We start from the raw sequence: 21,641 nt of genomic DNA on the forward strand, positions 1-21,641 counted from the left end.
AACGAGTTCAAATTGCCCCCCCCCCCCCCCCCCCCCCACCGTCTTTAAATGCTTGATTATTATTTTTTTTTTACCAATGATCACTGTTTTGAAATCGACTGTTTCTTTGGTTTGTTGGTGGCATATGTATGCTTTCACCCCCATCCGAGACTCAAGGTGTATGTGTATGTGTGTGTGTGTGTGTGACAAAATCGAAATGTGCTTCGTCTTTGTGTGTGTAGGCTCAAATTGCCCAACAGATATATTTTATTTCTTACAAATGACTTGTTGTAATATAGCCTAAAGAGATTAGCCCTCACTGATGGACCCTCGCTAATTTTCCTAACAACATATAATAATATATACAGTGCCGAAAGTAATGGTCTACACATATATCTAACACAAACGACATAACAGTGCTTACAATATATCCTCAATTTTCATTTTAAAACAAATAATAAGCGTTCTGACAAATATTGCCAATAAAGAATATACCTCCTTGGCCAATTCGCCTGAAATTAAAATATGTAGGCCCACAGAATAAATAAAAAGTTGCGCTTATAGGCTATTCAAAAAGTGCCTTCATCGTTTTTTACACAGTACATATGGACCTACAGTAATATGTGTAATGTCCATAAGGGTTCACTTCAAAATTCAACGCTGGTATGTACGTCCAAAAAAAAAGAGAAAAAAAGAGCCTCAGTCTAATTTGTCAAAGAGAAGTAAAGTAAAAACTTTAGACAGAGAAAAAGAGTGTGCATTTTTTTTTTTTGTTACATTGGCCTAAGAGAAGAATAAACATGAAGGTGTGAAGTGGTGGCTATAGTCATCCGCTCTGCAGGACTAAGTACCAAACAGCAGCAGGGTTGCATGACGCCCAGTCTTTACCCCGCTGGTCGATGTTGATGGCATGAAAAAATGAAGGTTTTTATTATTATATATTATTATTATCATGTGGTTGCTTTGTGACTGGCCCTTGTCTCCGTGTCTCCTTGTCGCCACGGTCCGGTGAGGCCCCTCCAGGCCCGGGGCCGTGGGGCTCCGTGTCCATCAGTGGTTATTTACTCGTTTTGTTCTCGCTTCAGTTCGCTGGGCCGCGTGGCCCCGGTCCGTGGCCCCGTGGCCCCTCCGGCTCTGCTCCCTGGCCCGCGGAGGCCTCACATGACGCAGGGCTTGATGTCCTGGTAGGAGACCTGCTGGTGGTGGTAGTAGGAGCCGCTGCTCGGCGAGTGCATCGCGGAGGACGCCATGGCGTTGAACGAGAACACGAACTCCTTTCGGTCGCACATGCTCGGAGACTGGGAGTGGTACCGAGGGATACCTGCGAGGCACAAAAGGTATTGATTAAATACAGTGGAGGGAACAGTGAACAGTTTGATCTAACTTATGTTTCTATGAATGAAAAAATAGTCTTAGTTTCTAATGTTGTGGAAAAACATCTTACAGTAATACAAATATTTTATTATTTTTACAATTACTTTCTGCCTTAACTGTTATTCTTTTGGTCAATTACCACTGGTATTAGACATTTTCTTTTAGAGCAGCCACAGCCTTGGTATTTTTGTATTATTATAATGATTACTGTTAATCATAAAGCACTGTGTGAAAAATAATATATAAATATATATCATAATAATAACATGTGAGAATAATAGTAAATATAATTATTACCTTAAATTAAAAGGAGTGGACCCCCAAAATGATGCTCTTGTTTTTCTATCCCGTCTTACATAATTTAATCTTTATATTTTAGCTTACCATTTTATTTATACGTGTAAATGTAGAACTTCAACGGGTTGTTTTTTTTTCATGCGACTAGTATGCATGTGTATGTATATATATATATATATATATATATATATATATATATATATATATATATATATATCTCATAGACCCGAATTCCATTTGGCGAGCCCCATTAGGCCTGTGAAGGGGGGGAGGAGGCGGACATGCACAGATAATTGACCACGGGCCTCTTGCACGCCAGTCCCGGAGGACCTGGGGGCCTCGGGGCCAGGAGACATGCTGGGCCTGTCCCGGCAGACTCGCCTCACTCTGTCTCGACTGTCTTTCTCCTCGGAAACTTAGCCCGAGCGACTTTGACACTCCTGATATCTGGGCTTCATTTGCACGAGTATACTGTCCTCTGTTGCAGAGCTGGAGCTTCATTTTACGTTCAGTTGCATCGTTTTTAATTACGCTCTTCGTTTGAATTCGCTTTACGTCTTGTGCACTAGTGATAAACAAGTGGTTTCAAAAATTAAAACTCGAGTGACGCTGATATTATAATATTCCCACTAAACGCCCATGTTGGGATCGGACCGTGTTCACGTTTACAACACCAGATCTGACAGCATTGGACATATTCATAGGCCAATGAAATGATTTGGCACATAGGCAGTCAATGTTCCTGCTTGGTGTTTGTTGATGTCCCCCTCTCCCGCTTTGCCCAACGCTTTACAGTTGTGTAGAAGAAGTGAAGAAGTGAAACGGAGCCTTACCTTGTAAGTCTGTGGTGCTGTGGCCGTTCTGGTGCAGGTACGGCTGGTCTAGAGAATGTGTGGGCAAGCTGGGCTGCAGCGGGTTCGCTCCGGGGTTACAAGGAGACAGGGGCTGCTGCTTTATGTAAGAGGCCCCGTTATTCAGTGAGCCCGTGGGGGCCGGAGCCCAGGCCGAGGCCGAGCTCGAGTAGACGGGGTGAGGCTCCATGACTCCCCCGCTGGCGAGCAGAGGGGAGGCGGAATTGTCGTGGTGGGAATAGTCGTTCCCAGCGGATCCTGTACAACTTCCCATGTAGGAATGTCCACCGTTGGCCGACAAGTGGGACATGGAGTGTCCAGACAGACCCATCCCCTCCATGTTGCCCGCCAAGTGTCCATTCATCATCCCGATGCCGCTGTCCAGGGACAAGCTGTTCGGCGGACAGGACAGGCCCCCGCCGCTGCCCTGGAAGTTGTAGGAGTCGGGGATGTGGTTGAATCCCAGGCCGTTCATCATGCTGTACATGGGCTTCAGCGCCTGGCACTTGCGTCTGAAGCCCCGGGGCCTCCTTCTGAAGGAGCCCTCCTCGAACATGAACTCACTAGCCGGGTCGATAGTCCAGTAGTGGCCCTTCCCCGGCCGGCCGAGGCCTTTGGGCAACTTGATGAAGCACTCGTTCAGGGACAAGTTGTGACGCACGGAGTTCTTCCATCCCTGGTACGAGCCTCTGAAGAACGGGAAGCGGCTCTGCAGGAACTGGTATATTTCACTGAGCGTCAGCCGCTTGGTCGGAGAACTCTGGATCGCCATGACTATTAAAGCTATGTAGGAATATGGGGGCTTCTCTGGTCGACGGATCCCCGCGTTCGTCTTCTTGGTTTTCGTGGTGGAGGAGGCGGTTTCCATCGCCGCCGTCTGTCCGTGCGGCTTCTCCGGAGCAGACATCGGGCTGCTCTGAGCAGGAGTCTGTGCTGGGGGCTGCTGGATCTCTGCCGTCATTAGTTCAATTTCGTCTTCGAGATGGCACAAAAAGAACCCGCTTTCTTTCCACCTATAAACACTACAAGGTAAGATACGTTTGCGGTGGCATAAAGGGTCAAAAAAAAAAAAGATAATACAAAAATAAACGTTAAGTCAAACTTAACGCATAAGCCAGAGGCGAGACAGTCTTCTTCTTCTTCTTCTTCCCTCCGGTCCGGAGCCGCTCCTTCCTCGACGCTGCGTCCGAACTGGGATAAGGAGCAGAACAGGAGCCGCTTTCCACTTCACTTGGTGTGTTGTCGTGCGTCCGAGGAGCTCACTTTTTACTTATCTGTTGCCATCAGCGCATTGGAAGCTGGATGTCTTGGCCATCCTAATGTTGGGACCCGCCCAGTTCCCTCCTACTCCAGTGGTGGGCTGCGAGCGTGCACATCTGCGTGCGTTCACTTTTCAGGGAAATCTTTTGCTCCCTGACTTACATTTTATAGGCTATACAGTATATATATATATATATATATATATATATATATATATATATATATATATATATCAGGCCCTGCTATAACGTAATTGGCCTATATCGTTACCAATATGGAGTATTAACAAATTCAACATGATTACACATTATTGATATTAACTACACTGGACATGGGTCCTTTAGATGCAGATTTAGATTTCTGTTTTCTGTTGAGGCTTTATTTTCTTAGTTCTTATCTTTGATACATGATCTTAACTGTGATATTAACTCAACTCTGCGTATTCATCAGCCTTCAGTCCAAATAATGTCTCCCCGTTTCAGGCCGCAGGGTTGTGGTCACGGCAAACGGGTCATGTCCCCGTTGTTATTAAACTTAAATATATGATAAAACATTTTTGGTGCGTTAAAATCATTTTCCAGAGAACGTGCCCATCGTATTCAAAAAGGACCCTCCCGATTTATGTAAAAGATAGACAGGAACACGGGGCAGGATGTTTATACAGCAAAACGTAAACATTTTCCCTGGCCTTCTTTAAATAAAAAATCAAGCAAAAGCCCCGTTAGATCATCTAATACTCAATCTGACGCGATATGTCCGACTGTTCGCAGCGACTCCATACAGGACATTTTTACGCACGAATATTGTTTGTGTAGTGCAGTCATAATATTTACGCAGGGACGCAGGAGGAGTGAACACCGGACTGCCGAACTGGGAGCACAGAAACTCGGACCGTGTCTTGAGATCGACTCCTGCGGGCGTTTTCACCATCGAAAGATCCGAGGAAATAAAAGTAAGGTGAATTTAATTCTTCTCTGTCACAACACCACCGGCACAACGCTCTCCGCTTTAATTCAGAGCCACGTTGGAAAATCTGAGCTTTTTTTGGATTGTTTCATGTGACATAATACCTCACAGGATAATTAGAAAAACGGAGCCCAAAATATGCCTCAAGCTCTGCAGAATGGTTTAGCTTTAACTAAGTTATAGTTCTCCTGGAGGAGCATGCGCACCAGTTTGTTTATCTGTTTGTGAGTCCAAAGTTGAAAAGCGTAATTTCAGTGCCATTGCTGGCTTTTTTACTACAGCTGCGCGCGAGAGCTACTGAAAGACGATCAGTCCACAACCTAAAACTGTTGACAGTAGGTTGCTTATTGTTCCCTGGAGATCTCGATATAACTGCAGCCTGCAACCTTTTGCCTCTCCGTGAGTTCAGTGAGATGAGCTCGCTCTGCTCTTGATCTCCGTCGGCGTTATTGTCTCTACGGATGGATATGATGACTGTTGGATTTTACACTATATGGAATATAATGCTGCAGAAAACCCTGCGTCAACTTTTGGCCTGTGCGTAAATGTTTGGCGACTTCATTGCCTGTGCGTAAAATAGCTCCAATGGTATTAAGCGTAAAATAATTACTTATTTGTGTATTAAATCCCAAATGTATATTTAAAATGTAAATTAAAATCAAATGTCAGTGTAAAACGACAATAGTAGATAGTTTTATTCGTATTTGTCCGAACTGTCAGTCTCAAAACAGTCAACAAATGGATGACTGCCGTTGTTTGCCACAGGGGAAGTGAGAAAACAATTAATTGTCGATTTTTTTCTTCGTCGACCCAGAGGTGACAGACGTGCCACTGTTAGTTTTTGCTGATGCAGAGGAGATTTAAACCCCTCGGATAAATGAATGTGAGTATTGTTTTAACCGGTGCCTGCTCGGCCACTCGCCTGAAGTGAGGGCCACACATTTATCAGCGGTTGGGGACCACCCAGCGCGCACCAGGGGCAGGCGCGCTCCCGTCCTTCCTCTGCCCAGTGCATTTAATTACCGCTGGTGACTTCATTCCATTAAGGCCCCCCACCCCCCACCCCCAAACGCTTATTCACCCCGTGCCATGTTATTATCTCTGTGTATTTTTTAACTTGCATGTAAAGCGAGTGTCTGCAATGTTTATGCAAACCATCAGTGTTGGAAGGAGATGCCCTATACTCCCTGCTGCATTCCCCCCGTTATCTTTTAATACTTCTCTCTACTAAAGTTTCAATGTAAAATAGTGTTAATGCAGCAGTCTATCAAAAATAATATGAATCCTCACAATGTCATAATGTACTTGTATCAACTCAGATTATTTGTTTTCCCATGGATGTATTCACATTTTCTAAACAGTTGACTCATCCCTTCATTTTGTGTGAAGGCGGTTGCCCTTAGAGAATCGATGGCCAATGATGTTCGTCATCACCGAGGCTTGCCTGCCGGTTCAGAGCTCCCATGCGTGTTGCTGCATCGCAGACGAAAGTCGCGCACTTTTCCATGACGTCCCATCATGAAATATTTGACAGCGCTGCATCCTCAGGAATGCTCGGCCACTTAGGTGGAGGTAGACCGCAGAGTGCACGCTCCTGACAGGCTTTCCGGACAGTCCTACCGTTATTCAGTGCTCTCAACCAGCCTAAGAAATCAATTTAAAAATCCCGATCCTGCAACATTTTATAGAATGTCTCTCATTTGTTACGTTCTTCAGTCTTGTACAGTGGCACAGTTCACCAATGGGGCCTACAGACACATCATTTCGCCTTTTTCCCTCCACTTCGTATCTTACAATCTGACCATAAATGTGGGGCCTTTTTTTCACTTTTTACAGAGATTCCAATGGTGGTAACGAATTCCTGAAGATTCATTTCACAGTTGTACATTCAAATCGTGTTGATATCACAGGCTGAGCCGCCTCCAGACGCCACAGGGCTTCACCGTGCTTCTACATCAGTCACAACACGCTTAACTTCAACGTTATTTCTTATTCATACCAATTAGGCGAATTATAGCAGGCGGGTTATAGATCCAACAGCTGCAGCTGTCAGCAGACAGATTCAACAGTGCGAGTCTGAGGCCCTGTCCAAAAATCATTCTGATACAAAAACGAATAACAAACACAAAAACAAAAACAAAGCAAAAAAACTGATTGTATTTCCTCAACAAACGGTCGTCTCTTGAGAAGTAAGCACGCTCCCCTCCTCCGTGGTGAGAGGGGCCGCAGAGGGGCCGCGGGGACTGGGTTTGGAGGTCAGTGCGACAGAGTGATCGATCAGCTGTGGCCTTAAGTTCATCTGATTTGAACTTGAATCAACTTTCAAAGTATGTTCTTTGATAACAAATTATAATGTCAGGAATCTCTAAACACGTGACTCACATATAGAAAGTGTAGAACAAAATTACAAGTTTGAAAAAAAAAAATCTTAAACAATGTGCAGAGATAAACAGTTTAAGGTTGTTTTTATATTATTTAATACAAATGAATATTGAAGTATTCTTCTTTTTAAATCACCCCAGAATGATTAAAACGGTGGAAATTCTAATTGCGTACTGGAATCACAGATATTAGCCAAATAGCAAATAATGTATTAATAAAATATATACTTTTTAAATATAATTATACAAAGATTTATCTTGTTTTGTTTGATTTAATTTCATCATGGTTTACAGAATTAGAAATGTGAAGGTCAAGCGTGCAGACATGACTCAGTATCGTGACAAGCTGACAGTTTTACATTAAAAAACTAATGTTTTAGATAAAATTACCTGCTGATGGTTTATCTCGTCTTAATGTCAAGAAATATATAATGGACAAAACGTGGTGCTTAAAGATATCTCTACTTTGATTTTGACCAACACGAATTCCCTAAATGATATATTTTTTTAAAAAATGAATGAACCTGCCAACATTAGTCTCATGTGTATGAAGTGATTCGAACAAGTTGTAAACAAGAACAGTCAGTGGGTCCGACTGGAGGCATATCGAGGTGCGTCCTGATTGGTCCGCCGGGCCTCGGTCCCCGCGGTGTCGCCCGCAGTTCACTGCGCGTTGTCGCTTTAATTGAAAACAGCGTGGTGTGGAGGTGGGCACCCCCTCATCACTTTCCCCGCGCTGTAGGTGGCCGTGTATATTTTCGTTGAAGTGGTGTTTATGTGAACGAGGAGCGGACGGGATTGCTAGCAGACCGCTGATTGCGCGCACTGGGCCGCTACACGGTTCTGAAGTGTGTTTGATGGGCACCACCCAGCAGAAGTGCGCCCCGATGGCTTTTTAATTCTCTTGGCGAGATATGTGCCCCATGCCCCGCGCCTCGTTGTGCCGCGTGCAGGCGCGAAGTCCAGTCGTTTTTCCCAGCACATGACTCCCACATGAGCTGATCAGTGAGATGCTTTCTGAGTTCAAGGCAACGTCCCTGCAATGTCCATGTTTGGTAAGGAAATGTGGGAAACTCACTGTAATTAATTGGTCTGCAAACATCCGCACTACTGAAGTGTCCTTGCGCACGACGCTGGCCCCCAACCAGCCACAGGTACTGTCGGCCCACATGGGCCCTGCGGAGTCAGCTGAGTTGAAGATGAGTGAAAGAACAAACATCGGTTCAACAGGGGTTCGGTTACAGGTCGTGTCTCCTGTCGCAGGGGTTGCAGCCTTGTGGGAATCAATTTGATCTCATGTATATCATTTCATTTTTTGATTCTATTTTTCGTTCCATTCCGTTATCTGGACACTGCATTTGTGATTTAACATGTAGCCAGATTGATTTAACCAAGTTTAATAACGGAAACTTCATCACATATAGGTCCACTGAAAAAAATATGTGTGTGGGGGGGGGGGCGTTTAAATAATTGTCTCTCCCCAAAAAATATTTGGAGCAGAGGAAACGATAATTTACTGTGCACACTTATCAATCACCTCCCTTGCTTCGTTTCAATGAAGGTGCATCTTTATACTTTGCAAGTATATTTTTTGACATGTCCTTCCAAGAGATGAATATTATAATGTAATAAGTTAATGGCTCCCATTCGCTGGTAGAATTCACGTGGCACATGTCACACGTCTGTCTCCACTGCACCTGCACTCACAGACTAAAGCTCATAATTGATGTTTGAGAGTCGTTGACAGTGTTTGGATATTACAGACCTTTAATAAACATTTATTCATGTTTGCACATTAAATCTCAGTTAGATACACAATGTGAAATTAACCAATTTAAGACCTTGTTGGAATCTTTAGACATAATACAATTACCTGTAGAGGCCTTTTGTTTTGTTTCATAGCTCATTGAGCATTCAATATAAATAATATGAATTCAGGTTTTCGTTTTTGGTTAAAAGCAGTAAGGCGCTACAGAAAGAGAGCTCATCCGTCATTGGAACAAGACATTATGAGAAGCCTTCTCAGCAAAACACCACGTCCTCCCGCTACAGTCTCTACTCTGCTACTGTCAAATTAAAGACAACCCATCTCAAATCACCAGATTACCACTTTCTTATTTTTGTATTCACCTATGTTGTTTTCAAATTCCCCTCCTTTTGACACCCTGATTCTGACAAGAAAACCTTTTAGACAAGGGGGGGAGAGAATGAAAGCACATAGTCAATGTAAAATGCTCTCTGGTTTATTTTGTGATCACAGGCAGGACCACATAATTTGACATGAAGGACAGCAATGGGGAGGATTTGGCAGGTCCAGAGGTTTTTATGAATTCCAAACTGTCCAAATGTGGTTAGCACTTGCGGGGAAAATGTTTCCATAATTTCAAATACCTATTAAAATACCTGTTCACAGCAAATTGGTATTTCAGCGAGTTGGCAAACTGCTTTTTATGTAACAGAGGATAAAAGAAATACAAAGCTAGGGGAAAATATTAAAGCAATAAAATATGAGTAGATTTGAATTACTTCAAGCTTAAACCCCAAGGTTCATGCATGAAGAAAAAGGTGTGTTCAGTGTGTTCAGTGTGTGTGTGTGTGTGTGTGTGTGTGTGTGTGTGTGTGTGTGTGTGTGTGTGTGTGTGTGTGTGTGTGTGTGTGTGTGTGTGTGTGTGTGTGTGTGTGTGTGTGTGTGTGTGTGTGTGTGTGTGTGTGTGTGTGTGTGTGTGTGTGTGTGGGGGGGGTTTTATACGGCTGGTCGACAGATGGTTTGTCTTTGTATTGAGGCCCAATTCATGTAAGATATGATGAATTACATTGGTGAACAATATAGCTCAACCTTGAGCGTGACAGTGAAAAATGCATTCGTGGGGATCTGATGTTGGTTTTTTGACAACCTTCTAATCATGAAAATTTATTATTAGAAATATTCAATTTGGCAAAGTTGAACTGATGAGAGAGTATAGCTCGTTTCCTCCATGGTCCCTGGCGTGTGGTCATCAGAGTTAGAGAAAATTATTGACACTTTTGTCTATATATTGAATATTTGACTTGCCTAAAGGTTTTTAGGTTCACATGTTCCACTTTTTGTTTGTGTGTGATCTTCAAATCCATTTGAGCGAGGAAAATATATCATACTGGATGTTATTTTGAGATCATAAATAAACCCTTTGAAAGGCTGAAATCCTGTTTAGGGATCAGATTGAGCATTTATTTCCTCCAATGTGGTTTTTAAATAATTCTCTATAAAAATATTAAAATCATCAATAAAGTACATTTGTGCTACACTTTATCACATTAAACTGAGCATTGCAGTGTTTTGGGATGGGTTTGTCCCACGTGAGAGCAGGCCTGTTGTTCTGCGTCCGATCCAGCGATGCGATGCTCCACTGTGGCCTTCCCGAGATGATTCAGTCCCACACAGTGAGTGGGAGCCTGTTTGGTGCCCCACCCTGCCGCCCTGCACACCTCCCAGGGCTGGTCCACCATGGTCTGTCTGATGCAGGGAGAGACATCAATAATAAGAACTGAAGCAAAAAACCACAGTGGAACACACAAAAGAGAGAGCGAGGGCAGACGCAGGCCACAACCGGCTCTGCTACAGGTTAGCCCCTTTGATACTGCCGTGATGGCAGTTTGATGGGTGCATATAGGGCGACATGGGTTTATACGTATGTGTTTACATGCCTGTTTACATAATATCTATGGTGTTTACGCACAGCTCACCAACCCCTTTTTTTCTTCACTCTGAAGGGGGATTTTCCTGTGGCAAAGCTGCTTCGGAAAAAGCAATTAAGAATTCCCAAACAGTACACCACAAAGGGAGATATCATTTGTGCAGTGTGTGTTCCATGTCCCATGCAGTTTTTTTGTCTGGAATGGGCTGGCTATTTTTAATCTGCGCACAACCGAACCCACCTACAGACAAGCCACAAATTGAATGAAGGGGAGGGGGGTGAGTGGCCATGGTAATTGTCTATTGTGGAGCTCAAACTCCTGCCTGTTCTGCCACGAACAGCTCGGTAGTTCACAACTTGATACCCGGTGCTTCAGCCGTTTTGAAACGAGGGCATATTCTCATTGTCTGTGGGAACCCAAAGCCAGGCCAGTGGTTGGAATCAGTCAGGAATGCTTTGGGATGGTAACTGGATTCGGTTGTAATGCCCAGCTCTCCACAGCGGAACACTAGGGTGGGAAAAAGGCCGAGAGCATTTCCTGAGTGGAGGGGGGTCCCAGCGAAGCATCACACGCATGGGCATCATGTGACAGTGATCCTGCCAGGTTTTAGCCTGTGATCCCGAGTGAAGAGAGGACCACAGATGTGGGAGAGGTGTGGTGGGCGCAGTGGGCATGAGCCAGGGAGTGAAACAAGAGGACAGAGTGAAGCTAGAACGAAGACGAGAGTCACAATTACTGTAGTTGTTCACAAAGCTTGAAGGACGGGCCGGTCAAAGTTATGGAGAAGTTGAATCACGGGTGAAAATTAAATAGTGTCTATGATTAAAAGAATTAACGAAAGAAGAAAATCTCTTTTACCTGCCCGTGAAACAGTTCGTAACTTCAATTTATTATAATTCAAATCAAAATATATTGCAAAAATACATATTCTGTGTCTCGTCAGGGCTCATTCTCTGTTCATATTAATTCACATCCCAGAAAATAATCACTTTTCCAGCTGCAAAATGAGTACCACTTGATTGCAATAAACCACATTTTAACGTGATTTCAATGAGTGGTCGAACATATTTTATCAGGAAGGAGACAGTTTTAGCCCAACAACATACAAATATTTTCCTTCATAATGATAATAGTAGGGTGTACATGTGTTCATCTGTCTGTCTTTGTGTCAGTGACAAGTGTGTGTGTGTGTGTGTGTGTGTGTGTGTGTGTGTGTGTGTGTGTGTCCAGGCTGGCGCTGGCAGCCACACGTTGCTGAATTTGCCTGAATCTCACCCTATAGTTGTCAAAGTGCTTTTTATTTCCACCTGCTACCGGCCTCTTTCCGTTGGTCTGCTCTATAACAATGGCACTGGGAAAGCTGCGGAGTGCAAAGTGATTGATGTTGTACTGTATTTGGCCCTACTTCAGATTGGGGCCTGAAAGGAAGTGGCTATCCCTCCCTTCCACCGACTACCCTGCAATAAACCAGGGCTTAAGAGGGGCAGCATGCTGATCGGGACCTCCACGTCCCATTTGATAAAACGTCAATCGGCCTAACGGACAAGTCGGCAGTCGTTTATAAACAAGGTTTCATAACTTAGAAATCAATTTGCCACAAGATGAAACGGAGTGAAGGTAATTAATGCCACGCAATTGAATCCGATGTTATCCCCTCCATCTTGTCTCCAACCATCACTCTTTTTCTTGTCCTGTCTGGGGGAAAAGCGATAACAGGCTCATCACGACTGCATTCTTTCCATTTTGGTGAAGAGCAGCGTGGCACAGAAGGTAATCTATCATCCAAATTGTCTGTCGTCCTCGCTCCCTCTTTCTCACTGTGTTTCTCTTTCTCCTTCCTCTAGGCTGGAGTGGGCAGGCGTGCGGCTTTGGCCACAGGAAGCTGTGAATTCTTTGGAGAATGGAAGATGTCTTATGGGGAGACATACTGGCCCCCCACCTACCCACTCACCACCTCAAAATGACCCCTGACCTCTTCTCGTGTTTATATCAGACCATGGAAGTGAGAAATAGTGATGAGTCACTCTGGCTGTGTGTTTATACTCCAGAGTCACGCAAGGAAGGAAATCAGCCACGGTCTGCTAAAAGTGGCGAGGTGACAGAGAATAGCTGCAGTCGCTGAGCGCTGCAGTGATTTACCTCTCTCAACCCGAACTTACTTCACATCATCTCTGCTGCGAAGATTTTCGACCAACAGGAAACGGCAGCATTGGCAGGGCGGTGGACCGTTGTCAAGGAAGAGGCAACTCTGATGGCAGCAAAATAAGTGGTAGTTAGTGAGGATGAATATGCATCCACAGTGTGTGAGAGCATCTGGTCCAGCCTTCCCATGTAATACACATTATTAAAACTGATAAAACATTTAATAGGCAGGATAATTAGTCGAGACAATTATTCGTAAATTGAATTTTGGACAATCTTAATATATTGATACATGCTTTCTAATCAAGGCAGGGAAAACACCCATGTCACGTATAGACAATGAGATGTGTTTCATCCTACATTTAAAAAAAATACAAAAACAGTTTTCTGCTTGGCGACTGTACATTTCACTGCTGAACTCATCTTCAGAATGTTTCTCAGCTACAGGGAGAGGATCTAACGGCGTCATTTAAATGAAAATGAAGATGAATAGGAGTCACACGGTTTTCACCAAGCAGCAAGGATGCTGCATGTCATTCTTACTTTGCTTTGATAAATATAGAAAACAGGTTCTGCAGTGATAGAATATAGTGTCCAACAAAAAGGTGTATTTATTTTATCACCATTAAAGTACTATATTCAAATCAAGATTTAAAATACAGCAATCATTTGAATCACATTTACAATTCAAATTACGACTGATGATCTCAACAGTAGCTAAATAAAAATATCTTATAATACAAGCTGAAACATTTTATATTAGAATTGTGATAAAAATATTTTATAACATTTTTTAAATCAAAATACCAAACACATACATCCCATATGTTGATACCCCAAAATTACAGTAAAGTAAGGTAATTAAAGTCTTGGGCTACAAGCTCGACTGAGATCATATTACAGACACATGCTTTGATCTCATAAACTGTCTTGATATTGAATTTTCAGCATCTTTATTTTATACATGATGCAACACTCTGTACAATGGTTTACATTGACAATAACAGATATGCCTTATTATGGTCTTAAAGATAGAATATCATAATGAGAATGTACTCACTGTGTTATAAATTGTGTTGTGTATCATATGTGAGTGACTGTTCTTACACTGTCTTTGCTGCATGAACTGTACTGGACACGTATTGCGTTGTGCTGCAGGACTTTATGTTCTATGTCCTGTAAGGTGTGTTTACTGTGGTTTCCACCAGTGTTTCAAACACAGTGTCGTCGTCGTCGTCGTCCTCCTCCTCCTCCTCCTCGTCCTCCTCCTCGTCCTCCTCCTCCTTCTTCCCCCGCGAGCAACTCTCAGATTGCACAACTGTTGTTTTCGAGAGACAGCTTGCAGTTATACGCTCTGTAAATAAAAAGTGACACTTTATTTCTTCCCGTCATTACGCTGGTGCGAGTAACTTCATTGCTGACTGCAGAGCGTATCCTGTTACACACCCCCGTACACACCGCCACAATGAGAGAGACAGCAGCTCTTATTTTGGCTGATCTCTCCTGAATTGTAAGTCCTGTCAGAGGCTTTGATTGATAGTTGTGTTTATCACCATATTATTAAGTAATCAGGCTCACCACAGCCGGGCCTGCAGCTCCTTAATTCCAGCTAAAGCACACAGCTTCGAGCTAATTAAAGGTTTGGTGAAAGTGTTTATTTTTGTGAATTTTTAAAATATAGTTGTCTGCATTTTTATGAGAGCGTGCTGATTTTTTGCATTTGTATCCTCTCTGGAAAATTTACCAGCAACCTTTAGTGTTGTGTCTTCATCAAAAGGATCGCGGAGGGAGAAAAGCTTGCCTTTCAGGAACGAGCTGTTTTACATTACTGTAAAACCTGCAAAAATGACAAACAACGAGCATACGGCGCATGCAGAGTATAAAATGAATCGCGTCTACGTTCAGTGTATCAGTAGAGGTTTTCTTCTCGCTTCGTTAATAGAGCCTGCGGCAGGCTGCATTTGTGTATCGCTGAGGTAAACACAGTCATGGCAAAGTGGACATGCTGCTAAGTGTGTCCTGACTGGAGACAGAGAGCACTGTGGCACTGTACCGACGGAGACACTGGCAGCTCTCTAGAGGTACGGGTCCATGTGATGAATGGCCATTTGGTAATGGGCCATGTACTGTATTAGGGTGAAATAGCTCTTTTAAAAGCCCGAGCTCGAGCCGTAGCTATGGGCAATTTGATTCAGGAATCAGTCAGGTGGCAGGTGTTTCATGTTGGCCCGGTCAACTTTGTCCTTCTCCCCCTTTTAACTAAATGAAGGGAAAAAATATATATATTATAAAACTGCACATAGCAGTAAGAAGTTTCAGCGAGAGGCCTTTTTGTTTGAAGGCAGTCCAAAATGTAGGAACTGTATAAATAGACAGGTTGTGAATTGATCACGTGTTTTTCTTTATGTTCTTTCCTATGCCAACAGCACTGTGCATGCAGCGCTCATTATTATAAATGTACGCAAGCTAGAGTAGCTAATATAATAATTCAAATACCCCATGTTGTGCATCTTGTACATACAGATTTAGGAATCTCTAACCACAAAGAGACTAACAACCTTACTGTATATTTCATACACCATAAAAATATTGGATGTACTAATGTAACTAGGGGATATGTTTTGTGCAATAAATGGCTTGCATATTTTCCGTTACTGTGATACTTTATGGCAAACATAACAAACAAGTTAAATACCTTCATTTTTTTTCTCCATTATTTTGGATAAATTATCATTTTGGATTCCCTGTTTGTTGTCACATTTTTATCAATAAATTCCCACTCAAACTTGGGACTGTTGTCGGAACATTTACCCACACTTCCTCTGATGTACTGATTACTATGCTGCATTCGCTCACAATTCAGAAATGACTCTGCGGCTCTGAGATTCTAAAGACTTTTTTTTGTCTAAAAATGAACATTAAACTAAACAAGCAGATGAACAAAATAATACAATTCATGGGAAATGAAACATTTTTTTTTATGTAATCCAAATCCTGCATAAAAATTCCTTTACGCACGTCACCACTTTATCATGGTCATATTTAACATCTTGAATATGTCAAAGAACAAGATTATAGTGAAGAAGCACTTAAGGAATTTATTACGAGTTCTGTGTTTTTCTGTGGTGGTGAGCAGGCTCATAAAATAAACTCTGCCATAAACAAATGCAGCGGTGTTGGTGGTCCTGCTGTTTACTTGATTGCTATTAGTTTTCTCCCACGGGTTATGGATCACACTGGCCATTTTCATAAATACGTAGATGCTGCTGCTGAATGATGCTGCACTTTATCAATAGTGGCCACTATGTGTGATATATATCTTAAATGACAGCGTTATCTCTGTTTGACCTCAGACCTCCGCTTGGCTAACAGTGGATTCACATTGGTTTATCAGTGGTTCTGAAAAGGTCGTGTGAACCACACGAGGAGCTCAAACATCCTCATAAAAAAATGTGAAATGTGAAATTTCCCATCTAGAAAAAGGAGTAATGATCTGTGAGTGCTTGTGTGTGTGTGTTTACACTGTTTTCTCTTATGGAAGATTATTGTTTGTTTTTTACTAAATGGAAAAAAATAAAAGTCAATGATGCAAAACAGCAGCAATCGCAAATAGTGTGTCGTTTTTTGTTGGTGCATAAGCTTCATTAGAGATGTTTCACCAAAGGGAATAGTTAATTTGGCATTGATATGGCAGCCTCTGAAAAATTCATCTCAGATCTGGATAGCAAACATTTCCCTCTGTTGCTTATCATCAATTCTGCATTTTGCATTGAAAAGATAGTGACTGACGCTTAAGAAGTAAACCTTCAGGGATCTCATGATTAATGTGTTGATAGACAAAGACAGTGAAGGTTCATCTCTCTCTGTCCAAAGAGCCTTATTACAGGTGTGGGTAAGGACAGACAGATGGACAGACAGACAGACAGCCACATGGTTCCACTTTGACGTCTCCTAATTCCAGGGAATCAATCCTAAATGACACCTGTGGGATACACAGAGTGGATTTCCCTCTGATGCAGATTGGTGGTGGTTTGTAGATGAAAGACAGTAAAATAAATAAAGCTGTGGCGAGCAGGCAGAGCTCTTCTGTCCGCACAGTACAACCATAATGGGATACATACTGACATGAGGGAAGAAGTGGAGGCCTGCTCCTGTTTTCACCGCTGTTGCCATAGGAATGCTGATGGACTTCTGCTGCTAGTCCTGAATGTGTGCTGACATTTGTTGGTAAAAATATACATTTTTTAGAAATTCATTTCTTAGGCTAATAGAAAGTCACCTGTGGTAAGTGGAATACTAGTGATTAGCAGAAAAGCAGCACTGTTCCTTGTCACCCACTCTGCCCGCTGGCAGCGCTGCTGATACTGTTTCAATCCTAAAACACATAATTAAATCAAAGTCAGCAGTATCGAATTACTTTTTAACCTGCTCCAATTAATCTTTTCATTAGCTGCAGTGTCTGCGGTTGGACAGGAGTAAGAATAGTAATGGTAAGACTATACAGACTTGTCTCATCCTGGCTGGGATCATGCATGATACACTTAGAAGTTAACCCTACTGTTCTCTGCAAATTTAACTAATTTAGCTATATGTGGATTTTAAATTCATTGCTGAATAGGTAAAGGTTCCTCTGTGCTCACCGTAAATCTCACTTAAGACATGAATAAAGAGAGAAGTATGATGTTTGTGACATTTCAACTAGTTTGGAAACCAATCACTCAACCAACAATCCATCCAGTGCAGTAGGGAACATCTTGTCCAGCAGTTAAACTTTGGAAAATAACAATATTTGCATATTCATGTTTAAAACATGTCTGGAGTGGATCTTTAAAATAAAAAAACCCAACAGTGACTCTCTCATAAAAGGTAAAAGCAGTGAAACTACTGGCTCACTTACAGGGATGATTATTATCAGAGTTTTGTCTCTGGTGCCACTGAGGTGATTTGTTCAGATTCTGGTCGACTCCCGTCTGATGCACTTTAACAAATCACAGCCTGGGGTCTGGCGAACCCCACATCACACTCATCTCTGTCTCCCTCTGTGACCCCCACACAGCACGGCGTCACTGGGTGTAGCACCCAACACAGATATCACCCGGGGGCCGTTTGTAAAGCTCAACTGAGCAGATGTCAAGCTGTGCTGCCCTCCTGACTCCCTGCAACTGCGTTGAGATGTGACTTCAATTTGAAAGTCCCACTTTGGACCAATGATGTAGAGTAATTCGATAAAATAGAATCTATTTTTGTGCTGCGAGAAGACCTTTATTTATGTATAAACAGCATATTTCCAGTGTGATTTATTACCCTTTTTAGGGAGACAAAAAAATGTAGACTCCCCATTCACAAGAAATACCTGTTTGCAGAGTTGAGCTGTGAGTTTTTGTAATGATTAAGGAGGCTGTGACCACCAGAACTGCCATGTGACCCAGGGGCTCAGGGTGATAAGACCTCCATAACTCTACTTTATCCCCCTGCTCATTATCAACCTCAATCCCAGATCTGCCCTGAGCCCTCGGGCCGCAGCAGGAGGACAGGCAGCTCTCCACCTTCCACAGCTTTTTGCAGTCTGAAGATTATTGGAGAGACACGCAGGCTGAGTTGGGCTAAACCCAAACACTTCACAGCGTCATTCAGCGGGACACGGGCTTCAACGTTCCGTAGTACGCTCAGCGAAGAGAATTCTGGACAATTCTTCAGGTCATAGAATTCTGATTGGCAAGGAGGCACTTTATTCAAATCAGAAATTAAACTTTCATGAAATAAAAAAACTACATTTTTATAAATGTAATACTCACACTCATTTTCACATCTGTAACACAGAGTACAGAGGATTTTATAGTAAATTTATTTTCTGTAGTTTCTTTGTACATCACATCTGTGGGGGGAAAAAAGGCCCTCAACCCAGATCAATAGTCATTTATTTTGAAGTGTGAAAAGCTGAATCCTTCTCCGAGCCACAAGTCTGGGCGGAGGCCTGACCAGCAGTGTTATTCAGGCTGTCAGGAATTGTCAGCCAGGCTGTTGCTTCTCCCCGTATTTGGCTTTTTGCAGAGAAACTTGTCGTGGTAAATGCCAAGGAGATGTGTTAATACGAATAGAGGAGGTTTTTTTTGCTAACCCCATGCTGTTATTTCTGGCCCCTACTATCTTCAGCGTGGCCACAGATTTTTCATCACATTTTCTGAGCAGCAAAACGCTGGACTGTTTTCATTTGTTTAACTTTTATGTCTCTGTAAGAGTGTTTTCTATGAAATTAACCACTGACCCATTACTGATGTCTTTAATATTAACCAGCCAACAGTCAAGTGGCTCAGTTTCAAATGAAATAGCTTATTTAAGTTATTTTAAGAAAGTTTTGATGCATTAGTATATGGGTGTTTTTCTTCATATACAATCTTTGAATACGAAGAAAAAAACAAATGTGTCTTTCTGTTCTTCCTGAGCATTTTCTTCAACTATTTTGATTGTTGTTTATGCATCCATGTTTATGCAAATGTGAAGGAGATTTCATGTCAGCATGTGTGTGTGTGTGTGTGTGTGTGTGTGTGTGTGTGTGTGTGCGTGCGTGTGTGTGCAAGTGCGTGTGTGTGTGCGTGTGTGTGTGTTGTATTTGGTGTAAGGGGCATGATGATGGATGTGGTAAAGTTTCTATTACAAAGTCAATATTCATGAATTTCATGATAAGGAGACAATTATTTGATTATATTAAATCACAACCACAAACAGGCATTAATGGTTGTGACAACAGAATTAATTTATGTTTGGAAATATATAATCATGTCATTAGTATGAGTTATAGAAAAATCTAAATGATTAATGTGGATTCTGTTCATCCTCCTCAAAAGTTAATGATTTGTTTTTTAGTGGAGACAAAACGAAGCAATTTCAGCAGCAGCTCAGGAGTTTTAAACTGGAGTGAAAAAATGTTTTGTGCTGGAAAGAATGCTGCCATATTTATATCTTAATGTTGTGTTTTGTTTATTATGAAAATGGATTTTTAAAAAGGTTAACGTTTAAGCAGTAGGCTATTAAACTATTGAGGTGGTGATGCAAACTGTGATAGAAATAAATATTTGAATAGATGTATTACATATGTATTCATTTATTTTTTACATTAGAGAAAAAAAATATTTGGGGGCTGTAAAATAATAATCTAAATATAAGATGTATTTGCTCGGGCAGCTAAAGAGTAAACAGAAATTTCAAAACAATATGAAAAACTGTGTCTACAGATTTTCTAAACTGTGAAAGTGAAATGGATAAACTCAGTGTTGTTAATAACAAAGGTGTTTTCAATCTTAGGATGCAGTTTTATTACAGTTTGCAGTTGTACTGCATTCATGAACAGTGTCAGTCTGTCTGTCTGTCAGAGAGCGACCTGTAATCTGAGGAGGCTTACTAGAAAGTGCTTGGCAGGCGCTGCGGAGCAAAATAAAATGTGGACAATATTCCTGCTTCATGCCTGAAAATCAATAACCCAGACCCCAGAGGTGAACGCACGCGAGACGGACCCCACACAGCGGTGAGTCCACTCCCCCTCACACCCTTCCATCTTCCTTTCCTCCAGTTCTTTCAGTCCAGCGTTGGGCAGCCCAGCTCCTTTTTCAGCTGTTTTTTTTTCTTTCAGTTTCTCAGTTTGTGTCTTTCTCTCCTCATTTATCGCTCTCCTCAGCAAATTGGGAAGTGAATGATCTAGGAAATAGGTGTAAAGTGAGACGTCATCTGGCTGACCTTTACAATGGGCATGCATATTTGCGCCAGTGCACATGTAAGGGGGGCGGAGGCGTGCAAATTTCTTGTTTTAATTTCCAAATTGGCTCTTAACCAGGGGGTCAAAGGTCAGCTTAGCACAACAGCTCTGACAAGATAAGCACCTGTTTCTCTGCTGGTAGAGGCCGGAGTTATCCTATTACCCTCAATATGTAAACCTCTCAAAGGGCCTGTACACACATGCATAAATACTGGGGAAGATATGGGAAAACACCAGCCTGCTCTCAGGGAAAACACTAAAACACTGTCAACACCTTCCACCCCGTCACTTCAGACACATCCAGCATTACCTGACTACAAACTACTCATCAAGCGCAGTGTTTTGAGCTGCGATTGATGCTTTGTTTACCTCGTTAGTAGAAAAATCTGTAATTGAACGTTTCAAGATGCTCTTTAGGCTTCACGAGTCGAGCGATGTTGCTTCATTTAAAAGATGCTGGCACAGATACCTTTGTGGGCACGCGGTCCTCTGGGTTGGCACGGCTGTATTTTTAGACAGTAAATAGCCTCAGAGAAACCACCTTTCTCTGCCACATTTTAGCACCCATAATTTGGCCCACCCCTTGTTTATCCTCCCGAAGGCCTGCCTGATCTTTTTGTTTTCATGCTGTTGAATGATGAGGGGGTCACCATAGCTGGACAGACTCGCAGAGGTTTAACAAACAGAGATATCCTCCTACATCTTCACAGTCTGTTTTCTCCATTCCCTCCATGCTGATCAGCTCAGTGAGACAGGACTAGCTTCAGTAACAATAGAACTAATCAGAACATGCCAGCTGCATATGGAAAAGTAGGCATGCCCCTTGGCTCCGAGCGAAATGGCTTTACAGAACTGAAGTGAACGACTCTAGTTTCTGACTGCGTCTTTCCAGAAGCGAGATGGGAGATGGAGGCAGTTTCCACTTACTGGAGTTAACAATGACAAATCTGTCTATTTTCTGGGGTG

The 21,641-nt window shown here is 42.4% G+C and overlaps 1 protein-coding gene and 2 long non-coding RNA genes across 4 annotated transcripts; 1 reads left to right on the forward strand and 2 right to left on the reverse strand.

Moving 5' to 3' along the window:
- Nucleotides 1-208: 208 nt before the first annotated feature.
- foxf1 (forkhead box F1) lies at nt 209-3,837 on the reverse strand. Its single transcript, XM_035628730.2, has 2 exons — nt 2,484-3,837; nt 209-1,300 (listed from the first exon to the last, which is right to left on the reverse strand). The coding sequence occupies exons 1-2, from the start codon at nt 3,460-3,462 to the stop codon at nt 1,137-1,139; spliced, it is 1,143 nt and encodes a 380-aa protein (XP_035484623.1). The 5' UTR covers nt 3,463-3,837; the 3' UTR covers nt 209-1,136.
- A 139-nt stretch (nt 3,838-3,976) lies between these two features.
- On the forward strand, nt 3,977-16,522 carry LOC118302534. 2 transcript variants are annotated; one of them, XR_004790579.2, is made up of 2 exons: nt 3,977-4,713; nt 12,194-16,522. It is a non-coding gene; the product is annotated as an uncharacterized LOC118302534 (long non-coding RNA). The 2 variants fall into 2 exon arrangements; XR_007030614.1 differs by having other exon boundaries at nt 12,628-16,522.
- Nucleotides 10,464-14,171, reverse strand: LOC118302533. Its single transcript, XR_004790578.1, has 3 exons — nt 14,033-14,171; nt 12,943-13,031; nt 10,464-10,601 (listed from the first exon to the last, which is right to left on the reverse strand). It is a non-coding gene; the product is annotated as an uncharacterized LOC118302533 (long non-coding RNA).
- Nucleotides 16,523-21,641: the final 5,119 nt, after the last annotated feature.

The sequence above is a fragment of the Scophthalmus maximus genome, chromosome 4 (genome assembly GCF_022379125.1).
Source record: "Scophthalmus maximus strain ysfricsl-2021 chromosome 4, ASM2237912v1, whole genome shotgun sequence".
NCBI classification, from domain to species: Eukaryota; Metazoa; Chordata; class Actinopteri; order Pleuronectiformes; family Scophthalmidae; genus Scophthalmus; species Scophthalmus maximus.